The following is a 23,008-nucleotide window of genomic DNA, read 5'->3' as shown; positions in this document are numbered from 1 at the left end:
TGCAGTCATATGATTGCGATTCAGGAGCTTGGCAAGTGGCTTGCAATTACAATGTCACAGCATCCTGTGATCACGTGATTGCCATTTGCGACTTTCACTGCTGGCTTCTGACAAGCAAAGTCAATGGGGAAGCCGGCAGGAGGTTGCAAATGATGATCACATGTCGTCATCAGTGCAGTCACATTACAACTGCATTGCTTAGCGATGGAGTTGCAAGTCCCAATTACCATAGTTAAGTGAGGACCTCCTGTACACCCTATTTCCTCTGTTTTGAGGTCTTGTCCATGGAGTGTTACTGAACATGTCCTCGTGTGCTTGGCCTGGCACAGAACTGTGGTGTCCTGCTTGAGTGGAGAAAATGAACCTCGTCTTGTCCCTGTGGGGCTAAATGAGAAGGGATACAAACTTGTTAAGTCATAAATGGGATGAAAATGAATTCAGGAATTTTATCTTACAGATTTTTCTCCAACACAGTCATATGTAAGCTTGTTTGGCAGTCAATCCTAGAATGTTCACTGGGCCTTTTTTCCAGTTAGGTGTATTTTTCTTTCTCCCTTCTGCCTGATTAAAAGACAAACAATTCCTATTCCTATATGCTTTCATATCTATATATTTAATGCATAATAGCAAACAGGATTTGGACTGGCTCATTATACCTTAAGGACCAGGATCCCCTGTGTCTCTCTATCCAGACTTATTTTATCTAAGCACATTGGAGATAAAGTGTGAAATGGCTTTGTAAGGAATTTAGGGTGCCACTGAATAAATAATAACTTACAGTTGCTGTGAACAAATTACATTAATGCCAAAACACTTCTTTCTGGAATTGCTCTCCTAATTAAAACACTTCATTCTAAGTTACGATGCCTTGTCTCCTGTCAGTTTTGCAAAGAGCTAGTCAATAGCTTGTTTTAGGAATATGCTAAAATCCTCATTATAGGAAAGCTGCTTTGGGTTTTGCCTGTCGTGAGGAATTTCACCTTAATTGTTCTTGTGTTGGTACTTGTTCTATGATCATGATGGGCATAGCTATTTCTGCCAAGCTGTATCGTTACACAATAGCCATTAAGAAGCATCATCATACAGTTAAAACACAACACAGAAAATAGTTTAGCGTGTGTGGGGGTGTATTCCCACTTCCATTGTACTCCTAGAGGCTTACTGTCTACTAATACTAAATTCCTGGGTTACAGTCTCTGGGAATTAACAATACATACACTTTCCAGGGAATAAATCAAACTAAACACACATTTTATATTTTCTGTAAATCTATACCTTCAACTCTTAATCTATTCATGATTACTTTGTTCTGTTCCAGTACAATCTAACCATCTTCCCTCAGAAATAATCCCACAGTGACTTCTTTATTTGGTGTGTTTAAAATGGCTCTGTTCAGAAATATTCAGAGAACACTTTATTTTTAAAGTAAAGGCAACTTCAAATTCAGTTGTATAATAGCAAGATGCTGCTAGGAAATATTTTAAAGCAATGCTCCTCATCCTGGTGCCCTCCACGTGTATTGCACTAGAACCCTCAACATTTCTGACAGCCTTCTGGGAGTTGTAACGTGACAGATCCAAAAGGAACCAAACTGGAATTTCTTGAGTCTTTATCACGTTACACTATTTAAATGCAGCTGGACATGTTACGAAAGTCAGATGTGGTTTGGTTTTTCTTCAGTGTCAGGCTTGTCTGAAGCAAACCTATCAGAACATAAACAATTTGATTGCTTAAATAACAGTGTATTACTATTCATTTACATTACTACCTTATTTATATACTTTCAGCAGATTCTTCTAAAGCATCATAAGGCCTTTACTGAATGCTTTTCTGCAAGGAATAGGGCCAATGCTGACCTTGTACTGCTTTGGATAATAGGTCAAGACAATTTCAGTTACCTCAGCATTTTAAATCGCTTCTGTTGCTTGCTGATTTAGCAACTCAATATCTCTCAGTGTTGTTATATTGATGGTTTGATTTTTAATACTATCGTAACAGTCTTACAATAACTAGTTTGGAATTTTTTTTTAAATCAAGGTGATTATTCAGCATTTTTATAAACAAACAGCCATATAATGGTAATGTGCATTTCAGGATACGAATGTGAATCATGAATAAAAGCACTCAAATAACATTTTTAAAAATCACATGAAGTTCATCCAGTTGTCATAATAACTCCACAAGTATTACTTTTCCCCAGGTGGAAATTTGGACAGTGGGGAACTGAGAATGAGAGACTGGGTTGCTTAGTACCACATAATGAGTTCAGAGCACAGGCAACATTTGAATCAGCAATTTTCTGATTTGTGACCCAACCAACAATATATTCCAGGACTACCAACAGTATCAATAATACAGCATTTAAAAGCAAGCATCAAACTTACTTATTTTTCAACAGAACACTCTAAGGCAATGTAGTTAAAGAATAACTTGTAGAAACGTGTTCCAAGAATCTATTATAGCTACTCCTTTATGTCTTTATTTGCATGCTTTTTAAAAATCTTCCCTTTTATTAGGCCATGCCGCTGTAAAGGCCATTGCTTTCTAGCGACTTTTCCATTCTTCCTCCCACCTTTCCAAACCGGATACCTTTTGGTTTTACAGGGTAAAATGGCCTCATGGTATGCACCTGTTGTAAAAGATAACTGGCAAGCTTTTCTGGCAACTCTAGCAGTAGGCAGTGACTGGCAGCCAGCATGTAAATATCAAGAGAGATGCTCAAAATGTTCCCGGAATGCACCATTTTACACTGTAAATTGAGGGTGGGGGTAACATGCTTGAATGATCCTTGTACATATACAACTAGCATGCAAGGGAAACCCAAGTTAGCTGGAACTTCTTGTCCTTTAATGACTATGTGCAGAAAAGTTCCTATATGAATGATCATGTGTATCTCGTGGTACAGTCCAGGTGCAGTTTTACCACTCCATTCCTTGTTTGTGTGAATGTGGCTTTATAATAGGGTTTTGCCTTTCCATGCAGTCCACCTTAAGGTAGTACTGAGGAAGAGAGAATGGGACATTTTCCCGTTGTTTCCCATTCATGTTCATAGGTGAAACTCGGATGCTATGGGAATGGCTTTCATTACCTCTTATTTTGCTGCTTTTATAGAAGAGAAAAAATGTTATTCCTTCCCTCTATTGAAAATATGCTATAGAGATAATTCCAGTCTATTCAGGCATAAGGTTCTGATTCCTAAGAATGCCAACATAATATTCATTCTCTTTTGGCTTTCGTTTTAAGAATGTACTCTTTTTTTTTTTTTTTTTGACAGAGCATACACCTCTGGCACAAATGAGGCTGTAATAGGATGCAATTCAAGCATGGTGGGGCTGATTTAGAAATACCAATTTATTTCTTTGTGCAGTAGGAAATCCATTCGAGAAGCAACAATTTCCTTTTTCATATTATAAATATAGCAAATCTTGTTTATATTTTTAAGTTTTGTTGAATGCCTTTTGAATTAGAAATAAGAAGTGGAAGGAGTACATACAGAATAAAGGAGCTTCCAAACAAGATGCTTTTATTGTATTATCACTCTACCTCATTTGTAGAATTTTTCAAGAAATACAGATGGCATTTACTTGTAGCTCTCCAGAGCTAATGGAGCATTTTATTTTTATTTTTCATGTAAGTAAAAAAACAACCTATTAAAGGGAAGTAAAGTAACAGGTGTGCAGGGGCTTTTGATGAGTAGAATGAAATACCTTCCATTTCCTACAATTATTCAGAAGAAGGAGTTTTTAATTCCTTCAGTGAATATATTATAAGAATGAAAGGATTGGAAGATACAACAACTAGGATCAGAACTGGAGGTTGACGTACTAAGAGTCTGAATACATCTCAACACTGCTATGTTAGCTAAAGAAGGACAAGAGTCTTTCCCCATAGCTTATTTAAAATCAAATCAAATCCATAGATCTCCAGTTTATTTTATTTTATTTATTATTAAATTTATATGCCACGCATCTCCACCAGAGGGTGACTCTGGGCAGCTTACAATTAAAAACCAAGACAATAAAAACAATAAAAATATAAATACCCCCCAATTAAATCACAAATCTATAAAAGAAATATACAAATCAAGAAGATGGGGGAAGCAGTATCAATCATCCCACAAGCCAGTTCCAGCTATGCGAGCTCCCATCAGGCCCCGAGGCCATCCGCCATAGCCATGTTTTTACAGAAGGCTAGGAGAGTGGGGGCAGCCCACACCTCAGCTGGCAAGTTGTTCCATGGGGTGGGGGCCACAGCAAAGAAGGCCCTCTTCCTGGACTCCACCAGCTAGAAAATCTCTGTCTGCATTGTCAATCTTTATTCTGCCTCTTCTTCCTTGTTGATGAATGGTGATGTTCCAATTGTGTGGTACACATTATTTTTCATAAAATTGGTGGATTCATTGAGCTTTGCTGGCTTCTGCTTCTGAACATCAGGCTGTAAGAAGGCTCCAACAGTCCAGAATGTGTTGCAGAGGTGAGACAGACTTGACATCTTAGCTTGGTGTGGAAGATATCGTTTACCATTACCAGATCTGGGGTCCAGAATTTCAGGTAACCTCTCAATGTTAGCAAAGAGGTACTGAAAACTCTATCCCACACATATCTAGTAGCCCTCATTTACAATTACCCAAACACAAACCTATCTCTGCCAGCATGAATTGGACAACAGGCACCAACTCAACCCAACCCCATGCCGGCCTGAAGTTGCCACTAGGCACTGTGCTGTCCCCACCTTTAAGAGTCATCTGGCCAGGCCACTGCCAGGGAAGTGCAAAATATTGGACACGTCTGAAAACTCTTCTGGCCAATTTAAGGGGGAAATGCTACCACAGTGGCTTTTTAAATATGTTTTGGCTTTTTCAGTTTTATTCTCCTTTCTTCAGTCTAGATACGCAGAATAGTATGATGTTTTTGTTTCAGACAAGGCCAGTTTTGACAACTGATGTTTACCATTTAAACAATGACAAAAAGATATATCTACGTTTGTATAGCAAGGGAAAAAACCCCAAGTTAAATATAAGGTGTTACAAGATACAAAGGAAAGAGGAAGATTGGGTTTACCTGATCTGAAATTGTACTTTGCAGCTTGTTGTTTGGTTTGAATGAAAGAGTGGGTGTTGCTGAGAAATAAAAGACTTTCAGATTCAGAAAAACATAACCTAAGATTTAGATGGCATGAATATTTTGGTACATTAAAGTCAAGGTAAATGTAGATTTCAAAAATCATTGTGTTAGATGTGCCATATTGAAAATTCGGAATAAATAGAAATCCAGGCTGTGCCCAAAAACACCTTTATGGCTCTCAGCACAAGAAGCATTTTATAGACGAGAAATACTGGTTAACATATCATGAGATGCTAGAATTTTATCAAGGGGAATATAAAAAAAAACCAAGAGAACAACTGATGACAGAGGGACATAGTTGTCAATGGTTTTCTTACAGTTATCAGAAAGATTTAAAGTAGACAAAAGAATTCATGGTACTGAACAATGTAAGACAGAATTTGAAATGGAATTATGTACAAATGATGAACATGTAATTGCTAAAATGTATAAGCTTTTGTTGAAATTTGAAACAGAAGATCAAATAATATATGATAAAGTAGGCTAAAAATTTTGGTTATAATATACAAATGGAACAATTGGAAAATATGTGGTTAAAGGATTGAAATTTACGTTATGTTATAATCTTAAAGAGAATTTTTATAAAATGATGTACTGTTGGTATATGACACCAGAAAAATTATCTAGAATGTATGAAGGTACTTCAAATTTATGTTGGAAACAAGAACAGGAAGGGTCAATTTATCATGTTTGGTGAATGTGTAAAAAAGCTAGAAAATTTTGAGTTCAAATACTTTTAATGTTTTTAATGATTAACATTCAATTGAAACCAGAACTTTTCCTCCTGGAACTGATGGATAAACAGTTAGAAAAGAGTCATGGATCATTGTTTTATATATAATAACTGCAGCAAGATTATTGTATGCACTAAGATGGAAAGATTTGGCAATATCTACAGGGGAGGAATGATTGTTGAAATTGACAGAACTTGCTGAAATGGCTAAATTGACTTGTTTGATTAGAGAAAAGACAATATCTACATTCATTGGTGACTGGAAACCCCTTATGGACTTTTTGTTTAAAAAAGAAAAAAATGACCTTATGATTTATGGTTTTGATGATTAGACAGGATAGCGCGAGGTTAAACTATAGTTGTACTTATAACTGCTGTAAAGAAGATTAGAAGCCACTTTATATCTTTCTTTATATCTTTTTTTTTCTACTTCTACTTTCTTCCTTTTTTTATTTTTAGCTTTTTCTTTTATTTCTTTTTATCTTTTTTTGTTCTATTTAGTTTTTTATTAGTTCTTATTGTTAAAATTTTCAATAAAATATTTAAAAAATAGATATGCAGAATAGTACACCATATTTTATATATTTTGTATTTTATATACAGGCATTGGAAAAGATATTCAAATGCTGGGATGTGTCTATACCTACAGAGGTCAGAATTATGAAAGCCATGGTATTTCTTGCGATACTCTGTGGAAGTAAAAGTTGGATTTTGAAAAAGCAGGATAAGAATATTGATGCTTTTGAATGCTGGTGTTGGAGAAGATTCTTGAGAATACCATGGACAGCCAAGAAAAGAAACCAATGGATGATTGAACAAATCAAGCCAGAGTTTTCACTCGAGGCACAAATGACCAGGCTCAACCTATCCTACTTTGGACACATTATGCGAAGACCTAGCTCTCTAGAGAAGGCTCTAATGCTGGGAAAGGTGGAAGGAAAGAGAGAAGAGGATGACCAGCAGCAAGGTGGATGGATTCAATTACAGTAGTGATGAATATACTGTTGGAAGGCCTGAAAGACCAGGTTAGGGACAGATTGTCATGGAGAAAATCTATGTGGTTGCTAAGTATTGATAATGACTTGATGGCATATAATCAATTTTATATACACACACATAGATTTTATACAAACACAAAATTAGCAACAAAATGTTGCAGATGTAGTCATCAAGCCAGCTAATAGTGCCCCTTTTTACTACATTATATGACCACCTCTCATATTTTATTTGATTATTTATACTCCACCTTTCTGCCCATAGGCAGGCACTTAGAGGCTTGCTAACACCAATTAAAAAAAATCAACTTAATATTCCATTTTTAAAAAATTAAAATAATTATAAATGCACTTAAAAAAGCCTACATAAAAGCTTGGACTGCTTTCCTAACATCAGGAACAGCAGTGTGGGAAAGCAAAGGAATGTGTGCCACAGCCTGGGAGCAACAAAGGAGGCGGCCCTCTTGTGCACGCTTAACAAATGGACCTCTGGAAGTGAGGGTCTCATAAAGATTTCACAGTCCCTCAGACACTCAGGCTCCAAACCAGTTGGGGCTTTAAAGGTTAACCAGCATCTTAAATTGTGCATGAAAACCAATGGGCAGCCACTAATATTCTGTGGTCCATCAGAAGGCTTATTTTTGTGCCCTCACCTCCCACTAATTTCACTGATATCTAAATTATTTGGTAAATTATTATTTTGCAAATCTGGGGATTCTCCAAACCTGCTTTTAACTCCCAATGAAATTAAAGTTAGACTGCATTTCACATTAGCCTAGGATTGTATCCACACACCATAAATAACATGTAAAGTGACTTATGGGGGGGAAATAGCTTTCCTTACTTAAAATGTAGATACAATTCTGCATAACTGAGATGCAAAATACTCATTTTATTGATTTATATGGTAGAATTTGTTTACTTTTTATCAACTAAATAATATGCAGGTTGGACATGCCACATTAATTCATACAAATTATATTTAGCTTTCATTTAAATATGATATGAACATCCCACCCAGACATTATTTATTTCCTCAATCTTGGTCCAAAGAGTTTGTTCTTATTTTAGCTTTAGGCTGACTGGGTTGAGTTATTTTGCTAATTTAATCAGCTACAGTTGTTTCTCTGTTAATTACTTAGATTTTATATTCTCTCATCACTAGAAAATTCTCTGTACTCTTTCCATGTAAATAAATGTACAGTTTACCTCTAGAAAGAAGATGCAAAGTTTCTTAAAGGCATAAGCAGTATTTGTGAGAGGGAGAAACCTAAGCAAATATTTGTGTTTATTAATTTAAAATATTTTAATACCATTTCCTGATAAAACATAACTCACATTGAATTAAAATTATTTTAAATAAACATAATAATGCAAGCATGGCATAGAACCTGTTTTTGTGTATTGAAAAGTAAGTCAGTGGGGTTCACTCAGATAAGGATGTGGAGAACTGCACCCCAAAACTAATAATAATAATTTTTAAAAATCCTATGTGGCCTGTGACAGACTTAGGTTTCAGCTTCCTACCCTAAAGCCATCAACAAAGAGGCAAATCAGATTTTTCTTGAAAGGAAGCTCCACAATCTAGCTGGGGTGGGATCTACACTAGTTTCACAGCTCTGCAGTTGGATCTGGTTATTTGCAGGACCACCTCTCCCTGAGGGTATCTGCCCATCCCACCAGATCGGTTGGAGTAGGCATGCCCCACGCCCCTTCCCTTCAATATTGGCAATTTGCAGGACCTCGGAAGTATGCCTTTTCTGCCTTCCGGAATACCCTTCTCCTTGAGATCTGGTAGGCCTCTACTCTTTTAACCTTCTAGAAAGCCATGAAGAGCTGGCTTTCCCCCCTGGCATTGGGTTAGGGTGAGTTGAAAGAGAGCGTTGTGGATTGCATCAAGAGGTGGGTTGTGGCACCAGATTTTTCTGTTTCTGTTTTTACTGTTCGTTTTTATTTTTTGCTTTCATTCTTTGTATGATATTGTTTTATATTGTTGTGAGCCACCCAAAGTTCTGGTTTTAAGATGGGCCATACAAATATTTTAAATAAATAGAATCTGCCCAGCTAGGCATTTACCTATCCAGGCTAGAAGCAGTCTAGCAGGGTGGGTGCCAATATTTTAGTGGCCTGATCACCTTGAGGAGAACACAAAAGTATTCTGTCAGCGTAAATAAGATAAGAATAGTCAAGGAACAGATATATAATTGTAATATATTTATGATAATTTAGTCCAAGAATCACAGTTGTCTTTCTCATATATAAACCTTATGCCTTGTAAGATAGCTCAGTGGTTGGAAAATTGGTGCCTTCCAGATGTTTTGAATTCTGATAGTCCCTTGCCATTTGACATATTAACTGAAGCAGATGGGAGCTGAAGCCCAAAATGTCTGAAGGCATCAGAATACCTAGTTCTGGGCTAGGTGATTGGTACAAGGTTACCTTTTGATCTTCATGGTGGAAAGTGGATTTCAGCATGGACTATCCTAGCTGTAGTCCAATACTCTGTTATTCTACTAGGAGAAATGGAAGAATTTGTTGGGTCCTAAGACAGTTGAAGTAATGGTATGTGGGAATGACTTTGGGAACAGGAGGAAAAGCCACAGACTAGACAACAGTCAGACAAGCGGCAGCTGAGTCCACAGAAGGAATGGGGACGTGGCAAACATCTCAGAAGGGACCCTCTCTAGTTTCCTGGGCTGTAAAGGAGATGTGGGGTAGAGATGCACTTTCAGACTTTCAAGATTCTGTTAATGTAACCTTACAATAAGGTAGAATTAGTCCATCTGGTTGTTCTTCCTGTCTGGATTACCTTGCAAGGCTGACAATCAATAACCTGGCAAATGGTCTGGTGAACTTCCTTTTCCCGGTCCATTTCAGTGGTTAAGGGAATTCAGAGCAGCCAAATGATTTCAGCCATAGACTTAGATCTGTGTCCTTAAAGGGCTTCCAAAATCCCAGAGAAAAGGACAACTATGGATGTCATTATTGACAAAGCAAAACTTTGGAAATCTGAATGCCTGCTTTCCTGGATGGCACGTACAGTACTTTGTTTCATGTATTATAATTGTACCATGGAGCGTGATTCATAATGCAGATGCCTCTCTCCCACATTTCTACTAATGCAGTCTAAGGAGAGACAGACAGAAAGAATTTTTAAAAATATGTGTCTTATTCAATTTTGACTATGGAATATCAATTATACGTTTAGAATAACTATTCATATGATACCGTCATCAACTTCTTATTTTTCTAATTTTGACAATGGCTGTTTCATACAATGAAAATACTGCTTTTTAAAACAAATCAACCTATTTTTTCATGGATTTTGAAAAAAAAAAACCCTTCAGTGTAATAGTTGCAATCATGCTATGAAAATTGGAGCATGTGAATTCATACAGAAACAAGAACTAGCATTTTATCATACATATGGCCATAAAATATGGGTTTGGGGGTTTCAGTATCCAAAGCCAATTTGCTCCCAGTATGGTGTAGAAACAGTATTAGGTTTTATGTACGAGCCTTTCAGGATGGAACATATGGATGGACAGCTCTTTCCATTGAGGACCACTGTTCCCTCGGGGTGAGTTTGCTGAAGTCCCATCCACCCAAAAACTGAGTGGGCAGGCCAGAACAAAAAGTAGGTGAAGGTACCCATTATGTGCATTTGCATAACAGGCGTAAGCGAGCCTGATGTTCTCCTGCCCTGACACTGGGTTTATTTGCCCTAACTAAACATATAAGCTACATACGATCCTTAGGCTTCATTTCCTAGTGGAAAACATTCCTCAACTAATTTTAATGGGTTTTTCCATAACATAAAAAGTGTTAGGTGGTCCATCTCCTCCTTTTCACTGATTAGAATATCCCCTGAATTCTTTCTGCCTACTAAGTTTTTTACAACACATAACTAGCTCCTGGAAAAAGGCTTTTAGAAGAAAAGCTTCACATGCCTAATGTTTTTACTGTATTTGGTGTGTGTGTATGTGGAAGAGAGAGAAGGGTCCTCCTTAGTACATAAAATTGCAGTTCCTAACAGCTTTACTCTTATCTGTTTTTGCAGCTGCTTTTGGAGATTGTCTTACTGAGGGAAAGGAGGAGGGAGGATTACAGACTAGGAATTGGCCTGTGGAAGTTAATGAAGCACTAGAAGCATCAACAGAGATTAGATTTTTTTTTAGATTTTTTTTTTTTATCCTGCCTTTATTATTTTTAAAAATAACTCAAGGTGGCGAACATACCTAATACTCTTTCCTCCTCCTATTTTCCCCACAACAACAACCCTGTGGGGTGAATTGGGCTGAGAGAGAGTGACTGGCCCAAAGTCATCCAGGTGGCTTTCATGAGAGACTTCAGAGATGAAGAAAATAGTTTTGATGATTTAGCTGCTAGACCACGTGGGAAAGGCTTCAGGAAAAAGGCCTCCCATAGTTCTGATGACGGGCAGGCCTACTTCTGAAGGCATAATAAACTCGGTCAGACTTGCCCTTTTGGGCTAAGAGTGTCAGACTCTGATTAACTTGTGAAGCCTCTGGAGTTCAGTCTAGTAATGTATTTAATAGATGGAAAAAAATGTTTGGAGAAGGAATGCACAATTGTGAAAACTATCAATTCAGCTGACTTCTCTGTAAGCACACCAAAAGAGTTAAGTGACTCTGACCTTGCATAATCGTATCCATTTTATAACCAATATTCCTGGCTTAAATAATGGGAACAGCTGGAGCATGTAAAGTCACATGTCTGTAAAAGTGCAATTGATAATTTTCTGGAGGGAAGAAGTGGGAGTTCAGAAAAGCCATTCAGAAAAAAAATGCAGTTTTAGAAAAACTTCAAATACCATGTGACTTGTATCGCGGAAGTAATTCAATTTATAGTTAATTGTTAGTTTTTCAGGGGTGATTCAGAATGCATACAGTTCAAAGAAGATGCAACTTGGGTGCTCTTAAAATGATTTGAATGTTCCTTGAGGAACGATAATAACATTACAAGAAATTACAACAAAATCCTTATAAATGCTAAATACACTAATCCTAAAATCCAAAATGATTAATGAAAGTACTTGTAATACATTTGTTGTCTAGGGACAACAAAGCATAGAAGATGTAGTAATCATACCTCTATATTTTGCAGACTGGAAGTCAAAAGAAAGATGTGTGCTGTGTTGGAGATTAATTCACAAAATGTTCAAACTTTAATACCTGAAATTTTGCCAATAGTGACATAATAAATAATTTCTAAATGATATTACAAGAGGACTAGAATGACAACTCTGTAATATTAATCAGAGTTGCAGAATCAATGTAAAAGATTAAATCATTTTAATGTAATCTTAACATAGGTCATATCAGCGTCACATTATTATTAAACACTGGATAAGTGGCAAGATGAACATATGATCTGACTCCATTAAAATAAGTGTCATTGAAGTGCTATTCAGTGGCACAGATGAGAATGCTTGTTTGTCAGTTTAGATGAACGATGGCTTCTTTACTCATGCACACTGTAACTTAGTTCCACAACTAGGGTGATCCAGTCATGAGATGACCAGTCTTTCAATTGCCCCTTGACTTGAAAAGGCATTATTAGCTTATTTACATCTTTGCACATTTTCTAAAGGCATCCAGTGCCTCTTTCTGTTGGGGAAACTACCACAGACAAGGAGCGTGGTGTGTGGGGGAGAGGGTATTCTTTGGGAAGGATCCCCAAAACTATTAATGTTCATATTTTAAAAGCTTGTTTTTTAAACAAATTCTCAGATGTCTTCTGAGCATTCTCAGATCTGGGATTTCACTGGGAGAAGATTAAGCTTTCCTTTTTCTTCTTCTTATGCAAATCTTCCTTAAGCCTACTGATGCTTCCTTCTTGAATGTAAACAGTGCCACTTTGGCTAGATAACCATTTGTACTTGGCAATTCTCTGTTGGCATGTAAGATAATTACATATTGGCTGTATCTATGTTTTGCTATGCCGATCCTCTGGTGGTCACATGTAGATAGAATCATGGGGCATGCCAAGCATCTCTGAAGAGGATTGGTCTACTTATCTGACTCACTGGTATGAACTGGTTCCTCACTGGTTCCTCTGGTGATTTGTTTTTCCTCAACAGGAGGCTTGCAGATGAAAATTGTGTGGAATACAAACCGAGAGCTGGTGATTGCAGTAGCTTATTATGTATGTATGTGTTTTGTGTCTAGTATTTCCAACTTTCAGGAACTGTAAACTTTTCCATACTTTATTTTTCTTCCATCACATTGTTTGGGTTCAAAAGATGTCCTGCTGTGAGAGAGAGAGAGTGTAGCTAAAAAGATTAATAGGTGGGAGGAAAGGGCTCTTTCTGAGCAAAGAATGCTCCAAATGCCACTTGATTAAAGCAGCATGAGCAGACGGTCTAAAAAATAGGCTTTTGAATTCTTTTTTCACTGCAAAGGGCACTCCACTGGGTTGTGTACAGTATGTGTAGGTCTCAGTCCATGTCTGCCACATCACCTTGCTCCAGCAGCAGATTCCCCCTGCCATGGCTAATGATACCAATCTATCTGCATGGCAGTAACAGATGCTCATCCTCTTGCAAGCAGATATATAGACTGAAAACAGTGCAATTTTATGCATGAGATGTGTGCTTGTTAGACTGCAGCTGCCGAATCTTCTTTGGTACTGTAGTAACTTTATGGGATAGAATGTGATCTGTGCCTCTTTTGACACATTTTATATCTCTGTCTATTCAAAAACAGTATTTATTCGTGTTATACTAGGATAAAACAAAGAGAACTCATCTGTTTCAATTCTACTATAATTGTACATGGTTTGATGGTGAAAAATTAGATTCTTAATCTTATATTACAGTGAGCTGTGAGAATTCTTGTGCATTTGGAAGAATGACTTATGTTAGCAACATTCCATATAATAATTTCACACCATGCTTATTATTGATTATTTCCTCTTAAAGCTTCCAGCTATACAGCTGTCTCACATTTTAACACTGTGGCAATTCTTACAAGAAGAACAGAAAATGTAATGAATTTAATTCAATAAAAACCAAATAAAAGTTTATAGTATAGTTTGGCTAACTGAAGCACTTCATTACCATCACTATACATGATTTACAAATATTACTATACATGATTTACAAATATGCAGACTCATTAAAGATTTTTCAGTTCATCTTAGTTCATTTAGATATTTATATGCCATATAATCCCTTAAGGGCCACAAGTGATTCACAACATACAGAAAAACATCCTTTTTAAAAATGGATAGATATTACACATGCTGGATTTGATTGATTACTTTTACCACTGATTTTGATCTGTGGAGACATAAAATGATGTACCAAAGACACAAATATAAATAACCAACAACAACAAACAGTTTAATATATCAAGAGTATTACTGAGGTTCTGATTTCATGTGCCGTCACCATTATACACACTTAGGAAAAGTGCCGTTGAATTCAGTGGGATTTGTTTCTAAGAAATATGTATATCATTTATGGTTGCCTTGGGATCTAGAACTTGGTATTAAGCTGGTTTGGAAATATGGGCCTGTCTCTTGCATACCTCACTTTTCCTTAATTCATAGTAACTTATATTTTACAGTGAATCTATAGGCTACCAACTCATGCTTTCTCTGGCACAAAATATATATTCATATATCTCTCATTCTGATAGATATTGTTCCTAGAACTCCAAGCTTTTTTTCATACTAATCCATGCACCCACCCAAATCTCTCTCTCAGTCCCTGCTACCTCCATCATGTATATTGAGAAGAGGTACCTTACATTACCATCTTGGAGTGACAGTTCTAATATCTTATCAACACACTATCTATATGCATTCTTTGCATCACTCCTAGATCAGCTCCAGTTTGCATGTTTCCAAGTTGATGACTCATTTGGGACATGTTTCCCAGATCTGCATTGATTTATCTCAAACCAGAGCAAATCTGGATGACTACTATACTACTATTACTACTACTACCTCTCCTCCTCCTCCTGTTATGAAGAATTGGGCGGAGTAGAAACTGAGTGAGAATTATGCTATAAGACAACTAGAGCACTTAACTAAAAATGCTTGTTTAAAGTATTTTCAGTAAATAAGGAATATGCATGTTTCAGTTTTGCTCAATTCTCATTTTTACGATCTTCTCATCCTATTTCTGCATCAATTTATCATTTTTTTTAAAAAAATGATGTGAAGATCTAAAATCTAAATTATGTTTATATGCTTATAAAACATATACTGTGGTTTACAAGTAGTTTTCCTTAATATAATGCATTTGGGACATTAGTTTCACCAAGTTTTTGTGCATGCTTTTGCCTAATATACATGTTTTTATGTGCATGTTTTGATTGGAGATCTTTTTTGCACATTTGGGAAAGTGAATAAGGAAGTATAATGGTATTTTGCACATTAATTCAGCTTGCACTAAATGTATCAAAATGAAGCGATCTCTCCCCCAGCCTAAATTTCTGTATGTGCAGGCATGTGTAAAGTAAATGTCACTTTCTTCTTGAATGACCGGGCAACCCCAAAGCAGATACTTTGTCCACACCACTTTAGAAGGAAACCCAAACTTTCAGCAGTAACCAAAGAATGCAGTTGGGTGGACTAAGACTCCCCCGCTTTGTTTCCCATTTCCTTTTCAGTGCAGAACAGCCAGTCTTGTGAGATCTTGATTACCATACAAGAACGCACATCATGAATAAATGTGTTTTCTTGAAATACATTTTACCTAACAAAGCTGCTGCTGACCATTTTCTTGCCAGATTCACATGGCACAAACAATGCTGTATTTTTTTTTTTTACATCTTGGTATTTCTCCCTTGGATTGCAATTTGCTTCTTGTTTGGGTTGAAAGAGATCTGATTACTTTTAACAATATACCCAAATGCATCAGAAGCTTGGACAGTACAATGCAATGAATTATCAATGTAGAATTTATGGCCTGTTAGCCGATAAACTCCTCTGGTAGATTAATATAAATGGACACATTAGGCAAGCAAGCACTTCACTGGTAGCATTTTGCTTCAATGCTTTTTAAAGTTCATTTGAATAAGGCTGTACATTTGTGCAACACGTGCATGCAAGTTCTTCAGAAAGGAAGATAAGGTTAGAGAACCCTCTCTTGTCTGCAGTGCAACATCTGATGCTATTTGCTCTTTACTTGGTACTGAATATTGTTTCTGGGGAGCAGTGACCTACATTTCCTTTTCTTCAGTAGAACGGCAGTAGTCCCAGTTGTGCTTCAGTTTGTGCTTGTTGAAAAAAAAAGCATGCAATGAAACAGATGGGAAACGTCTCAAAAGATATAATTTCTTATGTCGGCCAGCAATGCATAAAATCGTCTGTTCTGATATTATGGTCTCATCTGAATTCTTGAATTCTTCTGGCTCATTCAGATTTTGGAATAGGCAAACAAATGCCAACCAATTGCTCTCTCTATCTTCTCCTGCCTGTGAGAGTGGATGAACAAACCAGAAGGTCTCTGATCAAGGTTTGTTTTTTGTTTGTGGCACTGGCTTCTTAGGAGAGGAGCTTGTAAAGGATCCTGATTCAGACATAATATTAAACAAGCCAAAAATGAAGGCAGAAGGAGTTGAGCAGCAGGGATTGGATTGTAGGCACCAAGTTGTTTGCATGTTCCTAACAAATATGACTTGTAACATGGACTGTAGTGCTGGAATGGTAAATTATCATTCCATATGCATATTTCTTATTTGTATTGGGTTCACCCTCACAAAAACTCTAGGACAGCTGTTGTGGTAGTTAAGGGCACCAAGAAGACCCACATTTTAGGCCACCTTCAGCCACCAAAGTTCACTGGGTGAATTTAGGCCAATCACTCAGTCCAAGCTTGATACTGTAGAGCTTGCTCAAAGTTGTAGTTGTGGGTTAAAACAGGAGAGAGAAGCACCATGTGTGCCATCTTGAGCTCCTGAAGGGAAGAAGGGATATAAATATAACTATAAATATAACGAATGAAGAAATTAATATAGTAGTATTATCTATCCCATACAAATATAGTAGTATTATCTGTCCCCCCTTTACACAGTTACTCTAGAATTAGAGATCATTTGTACAAAGGAATTATATTTAAATGCACAATTATAGGAGCTTCCCTTCACTGGAACTTCTCCCAGAATTCCATGCTACATTTAAACATAAAAACAACTCAGTACCGTGTCTACTGTTTCGTACTTTTTAGGCATGACAAAATTATTCCCCCTCCCAGCCCCATACCTTTTCATTTCAGGTGTTTTCAAAGGTTTGCTTTCAGAATCTTTGCTTATACACATTAAACTAAAGATAACAGTTTTCAGGACACCTGTGTTTTTATCCACTCCCATCTGGGTTTAAAGAAGTTTTGTAGGTTACTTAAATTATTGAAAAATCAGGCATCTGGTAGCACTTTTCCTGACTGACAAATTTGGTTGAAGAGCATCAGCTTTTGTGCACTGCAGCTTACTTCATCAGATGCATTGAATGGCTAGACTGATGTATGATTTAAATTGGGGGGGGGAGAGGTGGGGAGGGGAAAAGGAGGGGAAGATAGGTTGGTTCTGCAGATGCAGGTTACATGAGAGACAGATTTACAAGCATCAGACTCCTCCTGATGTTTTGCCAGCAAAGGCCAGCATGGCCTTCCTCCTAGAATGTTTTAAACTGTACATTGACCTACCACCCCCCAAAACAGAAATTCTGGAGATGTTGTACACAAACACATACACATATACAGAACAACAATCAGCACTTCCTTTTTCACACTACTCTTAACTCTGGGGAAAACAAATGTCCATATTGCTCTTTCTGACACTGCTGCTTGACACTTGAAATGTGAACTCTCATTCCTATTTTCCCAAGTTCCTTCAATGTCAGGCAATACATTTTCCCAAGGAAACAAACTGCTGTTTTATCAGGGTGACAGCAATCTAGTGGAAGTGACATGGACTGCAGGCATTTGACAAAGCTCCCCTTTGATGAACTGATTGAGGGCTTGTTACCTCCTAGTTAAAGTTATCATCCAACTCTGTCAGGTACGGATGTTTTTAAACCTACTGCTGTCATCATTATCATTAAAAATCTCTTTGTTATATATTATCTACCTCTTAAAAAAATCTTAACTACTCAAGTACTCTCATATATCCATCAAAAGTTGACAGATAAAGTGTCTCTTTTGCGGCAGGCACTCGCAGAAGTTGCTTGTCCATTGGCACCAGTGGATTTATGCAGAGAGGACAATGTTCTCTCTTGAGACCTGAAAGATGGCATTCCATGGAACGGTAATGGGGAAGCAAGCCAATCAAGTTAGCAGTAGAAAGTCTTTTGGCTGTTTTTTCCTCTTTTTGCTTTATTTGTGAAATCACAAAAAACTGGATCATCCCAAAAGAAGCAAAATGCAAATATACGGATGAAAGGTCTTTGGAACGGAAAGGAAGTGGTTCCTTTTTTAAAAACAGTTGTTTAGATAGGGTTTAATTATTTTTTACTGTACACAAATGTTTGTAAGGTAGTGAGAGCCATAAATAGCAGTGGCCACATGTACATTTCAAAATAAATAAATGCAAGTAGTCCTCACTTAAAAACCACAATTGGGGCTGGGAACTCCATCGTTAAATGATATGGTCGTTAAGTGGGACATCATGTGACTACGGCTTGCGATTTTACTGCCAGCTTCTCCATTGACTCTGATTGTTGGAAACCAGCTAAGAAGTGCATAAATGGCAAGCACATGACCACTGGACACTGAAATGGTTGTAAACGGCTGCCAGTTGGGAACTGCCTGAATCTTGATCACATGACCGCAGGGATGGTGTAATGGTTGAAAGTGTGAGGACTGGTCATAAAGTTACCTTTTCAGCGCTGTCGTAACTTGAACAGTCACTAAACAGGGCAGTCATTAAGCAAGGACTATCTGTAAAGTGAAATATGGCTAGCTTAAAGTTCCATAACTAAGTATGTAGGAGGAGAAAAAATAAGAAGAATGCCAGTGTGGTATAGAGGGTAGACTCTAGGAATCCTGACAGTGAAGTCCCAGGTTTACATTTCCACTCAATCATGAAGTTTTCAGGATGTTTGGGAGCCATTCCTCAAAAAAAGAATTGTTCTGAGATGAAGAGAAGGGTTCATGCACAACATCTTAAGCTTCCAGAGGATAATGTGAACTATCAACATAAGCAAATAGCTGAGTTAAAGAATGCAAGTTGGCAATACCCAGCTCACCTCACTAAAAGTTTAAAAGCTGAGCAGAGCTAGCCCTTGTTAGTTTTTAAATGAAAGACCACCCAGAAAATCCCAAAGCTGTAGAGTAGCATGGGAAATATCTCAGAAAAAGACAGTGGTTTGTCATTTCTGTATTGTTGCCAAGAAAACTACATGGACATGGGCATAAAGTCACCAGGAATTGAGGTCACCTTGAAGGATATGTCTTAATGCTGCTATATCTACAGACTCAAAAACATGATTTTGTCACTGTGACTTCTGGGGAAGAAATGGCAGGTTGAAGACAGCTCCATGAAAAACAGAGCTGATAACTGTGGCAGAATGAAGAGCCAGCGAGTAGAGTGGCTCCTCAATAAGTCCTTTCCAGACAAGGAGAGAACTTGAGATCACCCACAGGTGCTCCAGACAGCTGCTCCTCACGAGGAGACCGCACGATAGTGGTCTCTGGCGGGTTTAGCGCTCTGGGAGACGAGGGAATAGCTATATTGCTCAAACTGTGGTCGGTGCCTCTGAAAAGACACTAAGTTCACATACTTCCTTTTCTAATAACTTTTGGAAATTGCTTGTTAACTGCTTTTCAGCTATTAGGAACCTTTGGATTGACAGGTTTTACAGCACCGGGTGAATTTCCTTCAATCCTTAGCAAAAGAAGTTTTAAATATAAGTTTAAGTACTTAAAAAACATTTTTTTTTTGTAATAAACAGCAAAAGGGTGATTAAAACTTTGATTTCAGAAAGTTACAAATGGACTAAGGGTCCAGATAAATTTGAAATAAGATTTTGGAATTAATTATAAAGAATCCTTCCTGTGGGGAAATGCTTTTGTTTTGAATTAAAAAAAACACACAGTCAAGATTTTAAAAGACTTTAAAAATTGGACACTGGAGGGAACTAGAGGGAACTAAAGATTATAATTAAAGAAGAACACTCAAACTCAACTTACAAATACAGAATGAAGCAAAATATGTTAACATTGGACATATTGAAGGATATTTTTGAACAATGGACCCAGAAGTTAATTTAATAATGTCTGCCTTTATAGATAGACTGTGTTTAAAAGATGTTATGGAAGGGGAACAAGTTCTACCTGAAAAGATCGAGACTGAGTTGAAAATGGATTTAAAAATGACAGGCCAGAAGAATGGCATGGAAAAAGATGTTATTCTGGACATACAAAAGAAACTGGCTGATGTCTTAATAATTAAAAGGGATATACAAATAACAAACCAAGGGAGTGACCTGGATAATTTTCCTATATTGGATTTACAAAAAAGGCTTGTTAAAGATTTGAAGAATTTTGTGAGAAGGGACAAAGAAAAAATGAAAAGAAATCAAGTTCTGCAACATTATTTGAAGGGACTAAAGATCAAGATTGTTAAAAGTAAAAAGGAAGGAATATAAAATTGGCTTATTTGATTAAGGTTAAAATAGATATGTTGTTATCTCTGGTAACCCTTAATGGACTTTTGCTGTCATGAGGACTGACACGCTGAGGCTTTAAGGATTTGTTTATAGATCAGAGATGGGATATGGGAAGAACAGATCATTTGTTGTATTTTAAAACAAGGTGATAAGTTACTAAAATTGTTTATACTTGTGATAAAGGGTGAAGACATTTCTTTATATATTTCTTTTCTTTTTTTATTATATTCTTATTTTTTCTTTCTTTTCTATTTTTCTTTCTATTTTTTCTTTTCTGCACCTATTTTTTATTCTTTTATTTTTTAAATTTGTATTAGCTTTTACTGTTGTAATTGTAATCTTTAATAAAATTATTATAAAAAAGGAACAGTTTAGTCACTCTATTTTGCAATTAATCATTTTCTATATATGTAATAAAAGCAAAAACAAAACAAACCCTAGTTTTCAGACATTTAGATTTCTTCATGAAGACTCATACTTTTCAAAAAGATTGGTGTACAGTGACTACACTTTATTAATTGCCTGCATTCAGCTTTTTTGTACATTAATTAAGATTCATGTGATTGAGTTGCCTGATTGCCCTTCTGCATAATTTTTACTCTTGGAACCATCTACTTTTCAAAAACAAATCCTTGGTTTCCAGCTTCACTATATTTAAACCAGATGAAGGCACATACCGCGGTACAAAAAAAGTGCCCGCATCCCTTTTCTGCTCCCCAGGGCCACTCTACTAAGTGAGCCCCCAAATCTTGGCCTCTTTTTTTCATTTGCTAGTGTTTGGGAGAGTTTTAAGGGGCAAAATGAAAGATGTAAGACTTGGAGATGCTTAAGGCAGCCTGTTTTACCCTTTCTCAAAATAAGCCCTGGCTTGGAACGTGGTTCTCATCATAGCACACCAAACTTGGTGTGACCTTTCAGGCAAATGAAGACGCGCACCGCTGACGTGCACAGGGCTGTAAGTGAGGGGGCAAGTGAGCCATTTTAAGTCAGACCAGGCTCAGTTGATCGAGTAATCCAGATATAGGCTGTCATGTACTGTATAGGAGGCCAGCTCAAAAATCTCTTTTTAGAAAAACTATATCCTATCAGTGCTTGTTGGCTACTTTGCTTTCAGAACACAATTTTCTTAATGGAAGAGCAGTGTAACTCCGGACCTAATTACTGTACTTTGAAGGGGGATACAGTCTTCCTTCGTAGAAGTTTCAAACAAAAGCTGGATAGTTGCCTTTGGCAACACTTCCGCTCTGATTTCCTGCATCAAGTTGGAAAGTTGGACTTCATTTATGTTTTTGTTGACTCTACTATTCTTTGTGCAAGCAAGTAATCACTCCATGTTCCTAAAGGCTCATAGAAAGTTTCCTTATACTAGCTGGATTTATGTACTATCCCATGGCTTTGTTAAACCATGGTTTGTTGAATAAGCCATAATTAGCTGAGTTCACACATAATACTAAGGCAGGCACTTAATTCCATATGAGTACACATGGAATGTGGCTGAAATAAAATCAAATTTGATGCTATGGATACTTCTACACTACCAGTGTTTTTATTTCCCCAAACCTAAGGAAAGTTCCATATCAGCCCACACGTCTCCTCCCCGCAGCCAGTCTTCAGATGTTGAGTCCCAGCATTTCTACTTCCCAGTGGTCTCAGGAACAGCTCCTCAGCTCAGCCAGAAATAGATCAGCTCATTGGGGATAACAGCACAGGATCCTCCACGCTGATTGGGAGTGTGTGAAGCTGTCCTTTTGTTCCATAAGACTAAAATTTAAAATACCTCCCAAATTGTGATTTGCCACTAGAGGGCACATAAAGCTCTCTAATTGATAGTGCTTGATCACAAATTTTACAGATCAAGAACATGCACAAGAGAGTAATGAACTGCAATGGATACAAATGTATAGTGTGTAGCAAGGTAATGTTAAAAGAAATATACTCCGTGGTTTTTTTTACTGTTTATTTTCTGGACAATCATACAAAGTCACAGGAGAATAATCAAAATCTGAAGTTCCTATTACTGACATCAGTTTTATGTATATTTTACATGGCATTAAATTATCTCCTGAATAGAATCTGTTAAAAGCAAGTATACAAAAATTAAGAAATTAGTGAATTTCAAATATTACTGTATTATTATTGCTATTATTTATGGTGGTATATAACGATCTAGCTATTAATTAGTCTGTAAGTGAATGATTTTACATAGTAGAGAGTCTCAGGTTTTTTTGGGTGGAGGTTGTTGCCAATAAAATTAAAGTTGGAAGATGTCTAATATTTTACAAATAATAAAGTAATATGTTGCATCATCAAAATGAACATCCCCTTCTGTGGTAGTGAGCAGCTTCAGAGGAGGGACTGTGCCTTCTACAAACCTTGAAGAACAATTTAGATAGCTTCAAATACTCAACTTTCTTTATCCTTTTATCCCACAAAGAAGATCCTCATACGTCCTTTAGATACTGAGAAAGAGGTCAACCCAAATGTATAAATAGCTCATATCAGTCAGTGTCATGGGCCAA

General features: G+C 37.0%; 1 protein-coding gene across 6 annotated transcripts in view; it reads left to right on the top strand.

Moving 5' to 3' along the window:
- LOC148215089 (uncharacterized) overlaps window positions 1-23,008 on the top strand; it is a 43,053-nt gene that overhangs the window by 4,468 nt on the left and 15,577 nt on the right. For 3 of the 6 annotated variants that reach the window (XR_015797247.1, XR_015797246.1, XM_088146590.1), the window contains exon 2: window positions 6,460-6,823. The exons of 1 other annotated variant lie outside the window; for it this stretch is intronic. Coding sequence is in view for 1 of the 5 variants with exons in the window: in XM_088146590.1 (XP_088002716.1) it covers window positions 6,460-6,823 (364 nt within the window). In the remaining 4 variants the exon portion in view is untranslated. Of the gene's footprint in view, window positions 1-6,459; window positions 8,219-23,008 lie in introns of those variants that run through there. 2 more of the 6 variants (XR_015797245.1, XR_015797244.1) reach the window with 2 other exon arrangements.

Source organism: Python bivittatus, unplaced genomic scaffold (assembly GCF_059951505.1).
Source record: "Python bivittatus isolate LINGU-HERP-01145 unplaced genomic scaffold, Pbiv_v1 ctg000480_np1212, whole genome shotgun sequence".
Lineage (NCBI taxonomy): Eukaryota > Metazoa > Chordata > Lepidosauria > Squamata > Pythonidae > Python > Python bivittatus.
The sequence above is the reverse complement of the archived record's forward strand: the minus strand, read 5'-3'. Positions and strand labels throughout refer to the sequence as shown.